The sequence below is a fragment of the Anser anser genome (assembly GCF_964211835.1).
Source record: "Anser anser genome assembly, chromosome: 2".
Lineage (NCBI taxonomy): Eukaryota > Metazoa > Chordata > Aves > Anseriformes > Anatidae > Anser > Anser anser.
Genome location: NC_139721.1, coordinates 109,358,165 through 109,372,314, shown reverse-complemented (window position 1 = coordinate 109,372,314; position 14,150 = coordinate 109,358,165). Strand labels below are relative to the sequence as shown.

General features: G+C 38.5%; 1 protein-coding gene across 1 annotated transcript in view; it reads left to right on the top strand.

Annotated features, from left to right (window-relative positions):
• JARID2 (jumonji and AT-rich interaction domain containing 2) overlaps positions 1-14,150 on the top strand; it is a 211,172-nt gene that overhangs the window by 169,269 nt on the left and 27,753 nt on the right. Inside the window, exon 6 of the mRNA XM_083827018.1 lies at positions 6,226-6,455. Within this exon, the coding sequence (XP_083683144.1) occupies positions 6,226-6,455 (230 nt within the window). The remainder of the gene's footprint in view (positions 1-6,225; positions 6,456-14,150) is intronic.

Here is a 14,150-nt window from a genome sequence, read left to right as displayed (position 1 = left end):
CTCAGATGCCCAAGACAAACAATTAAATTCTAGCGTATGTTTAGGAAAGCAGAGTTAGCCGTCATTATTTGTAAACAGACTTCTTTGTGATTTCCTTAGCCAGAGCAAACGAGATTTCAGTGTGTAAAAGCTGGCTGGGGCAAAAACGGGTCCTGGTCCCTGCTGTGTTTTGTTAACTTGGTCAGATAAAAACCGGTCTGCGTGCCTTTTGTCTGAAATGAGTAGGGGGGAAGTTGTATAGATGCCCTTTTTCTTAAGGCTCAAATTTCAAAACAGATCTGGCAGTAGCGTGCAGTAAGCAGGCATTGCGAGAAATACTATACTTTGCTTTAGTGCTGTCTTCCTCGCTTGCCAAAAATGCTGAAGAATGTTTCGGTTCTCAGTTTGCAATGGATAATTTAGGGGAGTAATTTCCTTACACGTGTAATAACAAAGATGGTGCTGGAAAAGATCATAGATACTTTTTTCTTGTTTCAGGATGTAGTTCAATGCACTGTTTGTACATCTTGGGCTTAAGTGGTATATCTTTTACATACATTACCATTTGAGTGTTTTGTAAGAAAATTCAAAATTCCTCATTTAGTTGCTTTTTTTTTTTTTAACTAAATTAAATATTTGTAGTTTGGTACATAAGACAGAGTCTTAGGCTTGTGCATCTTTTTCAGTAAAATTAATCCTGAAGAGGTAAACATTCAGAAGAAATACATTTTCTGCATCCAGCTAAAATGCAGAATGAGAAAATTTCAGGCACAGTGCTACAATAGTTAATGGATAGGCAATTATTTTGATGATTTACAGCCTTTTGTTGAAATACCATGGAACCAGTAATTGTTGCAATAAACATTTTGCACATTTAATTTTTCTGCAAAAATATGTAACATGAAAATTACCCGTTTTGCAGTAATTTACATATTTAAATATGCAAATCAGACACAACACATTTGGGGATTTGTGGCTTTTCAGTAGCTAGATGTATGACCTGTGGAGAAGAATAGGGGAGCTGGAAGTTGCTCAAAAAAATTGAATTGTTATCCTGGTGAGAGACTGGTGATAACAGATAGACACTTCTTGTATGGACTTGCTGCTTAGCGAGTGACCCTTTTGACGTTGTTTTTGTCATAATGGTTAGGTGAGTGTAATGAATTTGTGTTAAGATGAGACACTTGGTATTGGATTTTTGCAAATGGTGTGGTGCCTCATACCAATAACGCTCCTTGTGATGGCCCAATGTGTTCGTGCGTGTGAAGGGTTTTGCGTTGCGTTATTGATAGTGGCAAAAAGAAATGCCATGTTATCAGCCAGTTCTCCTGTTTGTCTCCTGTTCGCATACAGCTGGGGAAACTTTGTTTTGGAATTGTCCACGTCCAAATTGTGTAGAGCTGGGTTAGGGCTTGAGAAGTGCAGAAACAGCCATGCTGAGTGTTTTCGTACCGCATAACACCAGCAGTGTTGTGGTGTCCTTTTCTTCTCCTGAAATACACCTTTGCCACTGACCTCTCAAGTATGTAGGTAGTGTTTGGGGCTCAGGAAGAGAGCTCCTATCTCTGGAATGGTTTATAGAAGTCTGAGCATACCTAACACTTAAGGAAAACAATTGGCAGCATTAAAATATTCTGTTTTATGGAAGTAGAGCATTGTTTTAGTTCCTGCGGGAGGAGAAAAGAATTATTGCCTGGGTCCTTTAAGGCAGTTTGAGAGCCACATAAATGTTTTCACAGTGACTTAAAACTGAATTAAAGCCAGAGCAAGAATGTTTTTGTACAGTAACGGATACTTAATGCCAGAAAGTTGATTAATATTACATCTCTTCCCAAACATGATCTATGTAACAACATGAGGTTTGCATTGGAATAGCTGGCTCGGGTTCACAAAATTGGCAAGGCTCCCTCTTCTCCTTCTGAAAACAAAACTTTTCCCTTTCACTCTTATCTTCCCTCTTTGTTTTGAATAGTTCTATGAATGTGCAATCACTTGCTTTATGCAGCACGAGCTCTGCTACATGTAGCATGTGTGTACATGTATGGTCCATGCCTTTATCTTCCAGAACGTACAGCAGAAATGTTCATACATGAACACTCTGCTGTTCCTTATGCTTGAGATAACGGGGGAGTCTACAGAGAGCATTTCTGGTACAGGAATAAACTGGAGGAGGGCTTGTGAGAGAAGGCTTTGCACATAGTGTCAGCTGTTGACTGAACACAGTCCTGTAATTCTGCTGTTTAAATAGTGAAAACCTTATTATTGTACAAAAATATAAATTGGCTTCTGAATGGATGACTGGATATACCCTATAAAATAACGGCGTGCATATATATTTCCAGAAATACTTCAGAAAATTGCTGAAAACTTAATAAATGTTTATGGCTTAGTGAAGTGTCAATTCCCTTAGTAAATGCTAGGTTAATCTGTAGTAATCAAGCACATCTATGACTTTATTCGATCAAACTTTTCTTAGTCATTATTATAGCTGTACGTAGTTACAGGCACGATTTGCACAGTTTGCATTGGTTTGTGTAGGGATTCTTTATCATGGTTTGAAATGAGATACCCCCAAATCCCTGGATGGGATCCTGTGTGAATATTGGTGCCCAGGGTCCAGGCCCCCTTCTGCAAAGGGAGCTGCGCTGTGTCCATGGGGGATGATGCTTGCCATAAGGTTTTGCTCTGCTGCCATAAATTATATCAGTGGTTTAAAAAACCTCAGTGCTTGCAAGTTTTGAATGTAGTGGTTCAATTGCTTTGTGTTTGATCATCACTGCTAACCAAAAGACCCACAAATATTTCACTACGGGACTCTTATTGTTTCAGCCTAATAATAATAATTGCTTTGGAGGAAGCAGCATTTCAGAATGAGCATTCAGATAGATACGGATAAGAAGATATCCATTTTTCTATTTGAAGTTTCTGAACGATAATAATTTGCTTATACTTTTAATCATTTATTTGTAGTGCTCTTGCCTTTAACTAAAAGCTCTTCTGGAAGTACAGAACTGGTTAAGGTAGTGTAAAATAATCATAATTCAAGACTCTAAAAGATTTCTCCTTGAACAGTGTGAGTTCTGTGGCTCGTGTGTTTTTTTTTTATTTTTCTCCCCCTTTCTCTTATTTTTTATTTTTTAATGAAATCATTGTTTCAAGGATGAAACTTTTATTGACTACTGTTTCACAAGGAAAACATGTAACTGGATGTTGTGCATGTCACAGTTATCTCTAGGACGGGAGATTGTAGCTGTGGCATGTTTATATCTGAGCTTAGTAAAGTATAAGGTACACCTTTTCTGCTTTCCTAAATGCCTCAGAAATATTGAAGGGCTGACAGACATGAGGGGAAATGCAATTTGCTGCATAAGAAGACACAAAAGAATTAGTAATCATTTTATAGTTAAACAAGATTTGGTCTCGGTGATATTTCATGCATGATTGTTGTGGTGGTTGTTTGTTTGTTTTCCTTTGAGAAGTGGATTTTTCTTTCTTATTATCAGTTACTTTTCAACAATTATATTTCGGGGGGGGGGGGGGGGGGGTTGGTCTTCCTTCCCTAGTAATTTCATCTTTTCACTGAACTGTCTTACTAGCTATTTGGGCCAAAGTTCGATCCTGTATTATACTCTGTAAGTCTAAATAACTTAATTCCACATTTTTACTCAGATGGGAGCAAAATCATGGTCTATGGGATTTTTTTTTTCCTTAAGTGTTTGGCTTGTGATAATGTCTTGTAATTAATTGGGTGAACACTTACATACTTGTTCATATAATATGGTTGCGAATTTGGCAAACCTCATTATAGAAAGGTTTTTACACCTGTCTGGATATAATACCATTATAGGTGTTTGAAGCAAGAAATACTGATTTTTTTTTTTTTTTTTAGAAACCGATACCATCTATAACTAGAGACAGCATAGCCAGGACCGTTTTGCATCGATGTCTCACCCTTTTTGTTGTGTTCTCAGGGTTTAAGCTTTTTAAGCTTTTCCTGTGAGAGCGAACTTTTTTTTTCTCTCATTTCTCTCTTCCCCCTTTCAAGAATCTTACAAATTAAGACAAAGGATAATTACTCAGAGGGTAAAACTGGCAGGGTTCCCACGACACTTAAAATTAATGAGCTGTTGCATATAAAATATACCTTGTCTCATGTTCGCTGTTTTTTTTTTTTTTGGTTTGTTTTTTTTTTTTTTTTGGTGAACCATAAAAGTGCACAGTTTGGCTTTTTGGCTGTGTTTTCTGTTTTAGTAATTTTCAGTTATAAAGTGGCAACTGAATACAAAAAACTAATCTCTCTGACTTAGCGTTTCCGTATGAGGAACAGATCAGTATATACAATTTGTTCCCTCTGAAGAAAAATATCGCTTGCAGTGATGAAATACGTATTAACAAAGCTGCCATCATTTGTTTGTGCTACATCTTATTAAAAATAAATAGTCGCACTTTGTGCATTTGTACTGCCTTCCATCTGATGTGAGAACTCCTTACAAAGGAGGATAAATGTATTGTCATGAACTCCCCGAGAGGGGTTGGCAATTATTATCAGTTCCATCACTGGAAATGAGACACGGAGGTTATGAGACTTCCACTGAAATCACAGAGAAATCCTTGGCTGTCTGGGGCAGCGCCAGTTGCTCCCGAGCTCGGCAGAGCCAAAGCCACAGGGGAATTTGCGGTGACTTCGCTGCAGACGGGATTTCTCTCCTTCCTACTCAATTTATGCAACAGGAAGAGAGGGAAAGAGGAGGAGGTGGAATAATGTACAATTTCAAATTTTCTTTTACATCATCTGCTTTAATGCTTACTACCAACCCAACGTGATGAGTGACCTGAATAACAATTTTTTTGATAGCTTGCTGGAATTTCCATTTTTGGAGGCACGGTGGGAAGGTTGGGAGGTAGGTGAAGCAGCTTTGACATACCTTAGCAGCTCAGAAGCGGCTTAGATGCACCTCCTCGGGCCAGCAGGATTGTTGGTTGCTTATCATTACTACTATTATTGCTACTACTCCTCTACTACTACAGGACATCTGTAGAGACAGCTAATCTTTGCAATTTAGATAAAAAGGAATGTATCATAGGCATATCATGTTTATTGATTGAATAAGGCTTTCATTTCCCAAGGAAACAATGACTTAATTCATTCAGTTAATATTCCCAAACAGATAGTGTGTGTCATGTGTAATACATACAATTCTTAGATCTTTGTGCCGTTGAGTATTTAGGAATTTTCTTACTTACATCCTTCCCTAAGCCAGGTCAAAAGAGAGGGCTGAAGAACAAGAGTAGATGAGTAGAGAAGGCAGGAGAGCATTCGTCCATTGTGGACGTCAGATCACAAACCTCACAGACCTCTGTCATGTGCCTCACTGATGAGCAGGAAGCACTTACATATATTTACAACATATTTTGATTAACAAACAGACAGAAGGACAAAATTGACTTTTTGAAAAAAATACAGATAAAAATCTCAACTTTTTGTGTTCCCTGACAATAAAAAGCAATGTATATTCTTAAATTCAGCAGAGGGAAAGGAATGAACCTTATTGAGATAGACTTGTACGCATTTTTACACAATATTTATTGCACAAAAAATGTGGTTTCTATTCTGTGCTTTCTTATCCCTTCAGCAGAAGGCTAGGATGCTCAGCTTGGGCCCCCCACATTACTTTATCTGACATGTTCCAAACAGTTTTTATTATTTTCCTTCATTTGCAGAAGTACCTTCTTCTATTTGCAGCTTGTCTGCTATAAGCAAGCTGCTGTCAGTTTGGTTCAGCAGTTTGGATATTGATGAAAACAAAACATGCTTTTTCATGGAACATTTCCTTTCTTTATGTTAAAGTAAAAATAAATCCTTTTTCTGTTTATGTTATGTTCAGCACTTCCTCACTGCCGCAGCAAAAAGTTAATTAAAACTGTCATAAATAAAAATCAAATGGAAAAGTCTATATTTAGGTCAATCTAAATAGTAATATACCTTGTATGTTTTAATTTGGGTATTGAAGATAATGTTCTAATAATCAAAGGAAATAGCTCACTTTAGTAAATCTGTTAATTTAGATAAATATGCAAAATAGCGTTTCTATTTCTGTATTGATTTTACTTTAGCTATAATAAGATGCTCACTAAATATTGAACACTGACAGCAAAGAAAGTTGGGTTGTTTTCAATGAAGAATGTAGGCTCGTGTGTACTTTTTTTTCTTTCTTTAATACTCTGTCTGGTTTTCCCTCTTCTCAGTTTTCAATGGGTCCAGCAAATCATCGAAGGAGAAAGAACCTGCTCAGAAACACAAAAGCAAAGAGGCCACACCAGGGAAGGAGAAGAACAGTGAACATAAGGCTGAGAGCCGAAAAGACCAGGCTGCTGCTAATCACCATCCTACTACAAACACTGGCTCCTCTACGAAAGGGCTCACCGCTAACAACCACCACACTCTTCATAGATCGGCTCAGGACTTAAGGAAACAGGTAATGAATTATGCTCTACTGTGGACACAGGGGAAACGCAGACTTTTAAGGTGCTAGCTCCATTTTCCACTGCATGGCACAGAGGGAACATGGCAACCCGTAAAAGTGTGCTCGGGAGACAGCAGGGAGTTAATTTTCAGTGAAAGAGAGAGAGAAAGAGAGAAAGGAAAAAAGAAAAGTGTTACATGCATAGTAGGTCATTACAATAAAGCACTCTTTACAATCCACTCCTTATATTACCCAGTGTGTAGCTATGAAAGGGTAAAGTTCACATCGTTATTTATTAAACCTTTCTGAGTGGCACCCTTGTTGGCCTCTGCTGATAGCACCAAGGCTGGCATCACATGGCAAAAATGAATTCCTTCTGTGTACAGCTGGTCCACTTGGTTATCTTAGAGGCTGGCCTTGTAGAGAAGCTGATGTTATGCTCAGGTGTCTTGTATTGCATGTGAGCAATTCAAACCTCAGAGTCTGGGACAAATTTGTCTTGCCAATTGCATAAAGAAAGTATTCCTGGATATTGTCTCCTTCACAGTGGACATACCAGGAAGGGAGAAATGCAAGGTTTTCATGTTACCTAGTTGAATACTAGCAAAAAATCCAGCAAGAAGTTTGTGTCAGCCTGACTTTGATCTGGGGGTATAAGTTTAGTAGAATGATCTTTCAGCATTTATGACTTGCATTTGGGCAGGATGTGTCTCCATCTATTTTTGATGGTTGGATCAAAGAGCTTCTAAAATAGAAACTGGCAAATTAGTTTTTTTATAAAAGAGTTTCAAAACCCTCAGTCAGTATCCTTTCAAATTCTCTGAGCTGTGACCTTACATGAGCTAATTCAGCCTGGAGATGGGTTAGCAGAGTACCTGCACTGGAAAAGGGCAGTACAGTAAGCTTGCTGCACTTACAGTTTTTTTTTTTTTCTTTCCAGTGGTTAATTCTCAGCAGTCCACTTACAGACAGTTTTTTATTTGCTGGCATCTAAAGGTTTTTTCTTCCAAATAGGCTAGGGTGGATTTCAGTGGAGCTGGAATTGCCATCTTCTAGGGGCTGTCAAGGCCTTAAATGGCACCTCTCAATCGTAGGCTTGGAAATTAAAAACAGCAAAAAGAAAAACAGCGGTGCTCTTGCCAAGGAAATCTTCCATGCCCTGTGCTTTAGTGTTGTTCAGTTTCTCCTGAAATGCCTCTATTGGATTTGTATTACCTTTTAAATCAAATCTGAGATTCTGAAGGTTATGTACAGTATATTTCTCTGTACCTCTGTAAACTTGCATTCTTTATTCCCCCCATGGCATTTTTTGCTTACTGAGTCATGAGCCTGAATGCCTGCCTTCATTTGTATCTTTTCTTTTGGCTTTTTCTTGTGACTGCCAACATCCTGTGGTCCTTGCTGTGACATGCGCTGCCATGAGCTCTTCTCATTGAACAAGTTTCCCAAATAGTAGATACAATTTATACTTAATTATTTTAACTCACTGGAACACTTGTGTGAAATGCTTTAAAGTTGTATTATCAAAGTGTGAATAGTTAGAATTCTTGTAAAAGTCAACAGCTGTCACTTGTGAAGGTAGTTCTAAGAAGGGTAAAAGACAGCTGTAGAAAAATTCTGTCCATGGTCCAAGTGGGTTTTGTATCATAGAATAGTAGGGTTTTTTTTTTGTTTGTTTGTTTTTTGGTTTTTTTTTTGTTTTTTTGTGTGTGTGCTGTGAAAAAATGGAGAGAAAAACGAACACAACTCAGTATAACCAGTGGCAACACTACATGGACACCTCAAGCTTCAGAAAATAAGGGGGCTCTAAGTTGAGATGATGATTTTTATTTTAAAAGGGAAAGGTTAAACATATTATTTTTCTTCTGCGCCCCTCAGTGACAAAAGTCCCTTCTAACCAATTTTAATGAGAATGTGGCTGTAACTAATTAAAGGTGGACTATGCATTATGCCTGACAAGGTGGCTTAGCTTTCTGCAAAACCTTAGATGTAAGAGTTGAGACATCAGTAAAATTCTTGCTCTTGTTGGGAGTCTTTGTTAACTTCTTCAGTATTTTCCAAAAGGAGAGTTGTCTTCCCCAGGTGCCAGCTGCACGTTCATCCTCTCCTTCCAGTATGTTTTTGCTTCTTGTTCATGTGCATTTACCTGGCTTACTTATACGTGTGGTTTTGTATTGTTCAGTCTTAGAGAAAACAAAAGCATAACACTAGAAATTACATGAGATTTTCTTTTTTCTTCTTTCTTTTTCTGGTGTGCATTTGCACTTGTCACGTTTCCTCTCTCTTTCTTCTTCCCTTGCTATCTTCCCAAATCCTCTTCTTCAAAAGGGTTGTGGGCAAAGGAAATGTAGTTCAATGGGGCCCTCTCTTGGCCTAATATGGTAATTTAGATCTGCAAAACTCATATATCAACACAAAAGTATTTTTATGAATGCATTCAAGATGAGTTGTGTAACTTAAATATTTTGGGACCAAACCTGTTGTTGGTATCGCTAATATTGCTGTTATTACTGTGGCTAACTGTTATCTAACAAAATGTTTGTTGGCTTTATTTTGTGTGTGTGTTTGTGTGTGTGCGCGTGTGTCTGGAGGATGGATCCTAGGTGCTGTGCAGAGATGTGTATGTAGACCACTTCAAATCCAACAAACAAATTTCTGCAAGACAATGTGCTGGTCCCATTTGCTTTTAAAATTCCAACAAAATTTAAAATTTATCATACCATCTTGCAAGGCACGTGTTCAGTAAAGTGGAGAAGAGAATGGTCAAAAGAGTGGTCTGAAGACAAAAATATATCAGCAAAACTGAGCAGATAGCTGAAAAGCAAAAATAAGATTCATATTCATATCCCTAGTTTCACTTTTAGCTCAAGACTTTCAGTCATTTAAGGCTAATGTCAATCACTTTGTTACTATTTGAATTAAATTGACTTCTTTCTTATGTGCTCAGTGTAAGCACTGCCTCGGGATGGAGCTGTGGCATAGACCCCCATTTGGTGAACCTGCGCACCTGGCAGTGTGGCCAATTTTTTAGGCTGACTCTGTGTGTGTATGTTTGGTTTGGGGGGAGACATATCAACAGTAGAAAGGTAAGAAAATGGCTACCACAATTTCTTGTTGCTTTTGGTTCCAATCGTCTGATGGGTCCTCAGAGACAAGTACAGACCAGGAACATGTAGGTGTTTATTGACCAGCCAGAATTTCGCATTTGTCAATGTGAAATCCTGAACCCACCTGTTACTTTGATGGTGGGCTATGGCCACGTTGCTTGTTCCATTTGTTTCCAGCTGGAAGATGTTTGTTGCAGCCTATTCCTGTTTGAAGCGTGGTCTGTTCTGGTCTATAGAGTACTGCTGTGTCTTAAACCTTACGTTATCCTCTCTCAAAGCACTTGAGATACCTGTGGACATGTGGGGAGGGGAGAGGGAGAAGCATTTGAAAACCACTGAGTTATGTCTGCTCTGGAAAGGTGATGGGTCTGAGGAACTTTCCAGCACTGTTTCTTTCTTACAGGGTCTCCTTACTTAGCAACCAGACAGAAACAATTCTATTAATTATGGTACTCTCAAAGACAAGTGTTCCTCTACTTCAGGACTGGTTTGTTATTGGAATAACTTCATTAGGTTTGAATCAAAACTCAAAATAGTGTGCTTGTAATATAGCATAGGAGGTTAGATAGCTGAAGCTTATGTACCTATTCAGTGCAAGATTTGGCCCTGAGAGATCTAAGCTTTCATTCTGTGGAGGTATTCTGACAACTCTAAACAGTTGTGATAAGTTGCTGTTTTCTTAATAAATTCAGTTTTCCGGAGTTTCATATCTTGGCAGTTTTAGTTCCGTCTTAAAGCTGACGGTGTGTTTTCCTTCAGAGGGGATGAGTTTTGAGGATCTCACCTTTCTCCATAAGCACTTTCTCCATGACTGCTCTGTACTCAGGCCCTGTGTCACCGTTACCTCACTGAAGGAGTTGGCCCTGGATGGCCCTTCAGATTTCTCGTAAGAACTTCTTCAGAAAAGTCATTGGACAAAGCACCTCCATACAGCCTGGCAGCTCCCTCTCAGGTGTTGTCATGACATACCTAACAGCACTGTAATATAGCCATGGCCTTCTTGAAATCTTCTTGAAAACCTCCAGTAGAGGAGATTCCGCAATATCCATCAACAGCTTCTTCCAGCATCTTTCTTTTCAGCTAATTATAAGGTATTCCAGGTTGCAACTCATATCATCTTTGTAGACATTTTTTTCACCCTTCTTTTCATACATGGAAAATAGTTTTTACTGTCTCTTCTCAGAGGATCTGCATTTGCATCAGAAGACCATTACAAAGTTCTCCCCTAGTCATCTCTTTCAGACTAAATAAGCCCAGCTCTACTGGCTTTTCAGTAAAGAACATATCTTCTAAATACCTGAATGTTTTATGCTCTTCTAGACAGTCTAAATTTACATTAGTAAATCCTGGGCCCAACCCTGTGCAGGAAATACTGTACTTCTTGCTTTCGATGTTTTCATTAATAGGCCTGAGAGATCGGCATGCTTTTACCACCATTGCATTTTGCAGCTCACTGTGTTCCCCAGATATTATTCTTCCCCCACATGTATTCGATTTCTCCTTCCAAAATAGCACTTCCTCTTACTGTAGAAATGTTCTGACATAAATTCTTTAAGATTGCCTTTGATTTTGAGCTAGTCAGTAGAGTGCTTACAGCCCCTTCCAGGTGTGCGTCACGGGTGAATTTTATGATAATCCAAGTTGCTAATGGGAGTACTTTGCAAAACTGAGGCCGAGACAGGCCCCTGACAAAAATCACCTGAAACGCCCTCCCAGGATGACAGTGAACTGTGGCAACAATACCTTTTCTTGAGGATGACTTTCTTCAATCTGTTGTGAAGCCAATTCACAGTAATTACATCTGGGATGTGCCGCCAGAGCCTGTTTGTTGGGACGGTGACAGGAGCCCTACTGAAGCGAAGGTGCCCCTTTACCTGCTCAGCCAGATGTCTGTCAGAAAAAGGTTAAATTAGCTCAAAGTGCTAAACCGTGAGGTGGAGTGTGTATGTTGTGTGTGTTTTTTTGTGTTTGTTTCTACCGTTATCTTAGTAAGTTTTGTGTGTTTACAAATTAACTGTTTGATGATTGGTTCCAGAATCTTTTTAGGGGTTGAAGTTGGCAGAGTCTACCTGCCCTCCTCCATTTCTCTCCAGGACACATGCCCTAAGTTAACTACGTACACTTTAGCTTGTTGTAGTTGCCTTCCTAGATCTTTTGTTGAAATCGATCTTTTATTGTGTTTTATTTTTAACATATCTGGTAAGTATTAAGTCACAATGGTACTTTTGGTGAGGGCTAACGCACAAGAAGCACGCATTAGCTGAACTGTTGCATTTGCTTTCCTTCCCTGCGTAGTGGTTGATCTACACTACTGCTTGTGTAGTAGTGGATCTACTGCCTTTTGTTGTCTTTGTATTATTGAGGTATTTGTAAAATCTTGTTTCATTTTGTGCCCCTTGCTAACCGAAATTGCTTTAGCACCTTGGCATTTCTGATTTTATCCATACATGCTTTTGCTGTTCCTCTATAGTTGCCCTTAGTCACTCTGTTTCCATTTTTACTGTGATATTTGCTTTCTATTTGGTCGAGAACTTTGTGACCAGGCATGACAATCTATGCTTTGTGCATAATGGTCTATGCTTTGTGCATTTTCTTTTTCGAGTGGGAATTGTTTGTGTTTTTTTTTCCATGTTTTTTGTTTTTCTAAGTCTTTTTTCCTTTCTCTGCTATTGTCACATCTTAGAATCGAAAACTCATTTCATAATCACTGTCATCCAGATTACCTTCCCCTTCCAATCCTCAGTCAATTCTTCTCTATTAGTCTAGACCAACCCTGTGATCAATGTTTCCCGCTATAAAGCCAGAGGAGTTCAACACTTCTTCTGACAGCTGCAGGCAGGAGGCAATGTCTCAGCACATCTCTACTCCGTTTGTTCTGCAGCGTCAAAGGGCTCTGTAAAAGTCAAACCCAGGCCTCCATTTCAAATGTAGAGTACTGCCTAAATTTCAAGGGAAACTGATAAATGCGTTTCTGTTAGCAAGCGCTTGCTTTCCAGGTAATAGACATCTTTTGGAAAGCTGAGGGTAAAAACTCGTGTAATCAGTTAACTGGATTTTCCTGAAGTTTTTCTATCTTGGAAAGCATGTGAAGGACAAGAATATGGATGGGTTTTGAAAGGGTATTATTACAGCTCCAGCTTCTGGAGTGCAAAGGAGAAATAGTACCTAGTAAATGTATGTATATACAGCAATGTTTGGGTATGCAGAATCCCAGGTTGCAGTTCCTCTTCCATGAGTCACTTAATGTGAGACCGTAGCACAATCTTCTCAGTCTCCATTTTATCCCTGTTTTATAACAATTTATCCCTACTTTATAAGTGATTGCAATTCTTGCGTTCTTTATTTGGAGCTGATTTGACAAGTATTGTGAAATCCCACAGGAAGGTATAATAACTTTGCAGAAATGGTGGTACTCACCTGAGTGTTCATAAGGGGTGGTTGTAATGTATGATTTCACTCTGAGCATGTTTATCAATGTTTGTGATTTTTGGATGTATTTTTCTGAACTCATGGTAGTTTAGGGAGGTGAGAAAAAACTTTAAACTTGTTTAAGTGCTGAAACTTGCTAGAGGCTTAAACTTGAACTTCATTTTCTTAGTAATGGTGCTTGCTTTGACGGTGCTGAGCTGTCACAGTTCCCTTTGAAGCTGAGAGGTTCTTTCTGTGAGGGTTGCTCTCAGTGCTTAACATGTCTTATAATTAAAATACTAATTTTAGTTTCATAATTGGGTTTAAGTGCCTAATAGAAAGCAGTGGAGTCCAGCACTTGTAAATTGCAATGACACATTAGTGAGCAATAACAAAATGTGTGTCAGTAAAACTGCCCAGATATCAAACTTAAAAACAAAACAAAACAAACAAACAAAAAAACAGTAACCAACAACCAAGACAAAACAAACACAACAAAATCTTCTTAAAAATTTGTATTTCATTAATTTGTATTTGTATTAATATCAGCAAATTAATTAATTAATGTATTTGTGTTAATATCAGCAAAAAGATGCCTCCCAAGATTTAATATGTATGACAGACTGGATCCCTCATGGCTGTCCTGTTCTTTTGGGTGCATAATGTATTCCGTATTTATTTTTATATGTATAGAGAGGAGGTTTGTTTGAATCCAAGTGTGTAGTGTTTGCAAAATGTGCCTGTTCCAGTTAGAGTAGGTGGTATACACTGGTTAGTTTGTCTGCTAAGTAGTAAATTGTGTGTGCACTTAAGGGAAGTTGGGTGGGAGAGGGAATGTGTCTGAGGGCTGGAAAAGGAGATAATAAAAATATTAGTTTGCAGATCAGACTACAAGTGTTTTGTGATACTGTAACATGCTTTCTGGTAGACAAGGAAGAGGGTAATGCAAGTGACGTAACCCTTCTTAATGCCGGAGGCTTCGTACCTTCTGAAAGCCAGATTGGCTTTCTGGGGACTTTTGGTTCATTTTAAAAAAGAAAAAATAATAATATATATATTTCTATTTGTTTATTCTAAATGCCCTGTCTCTCCTCTTGTCTGGGTGAAAAACATTGTATGAACATTGTACAAAAGGGCCAGGAGTCAGGACTGCAGAATATGGTCATCCAGCAAATGGGAAGCTGTGGCAGAG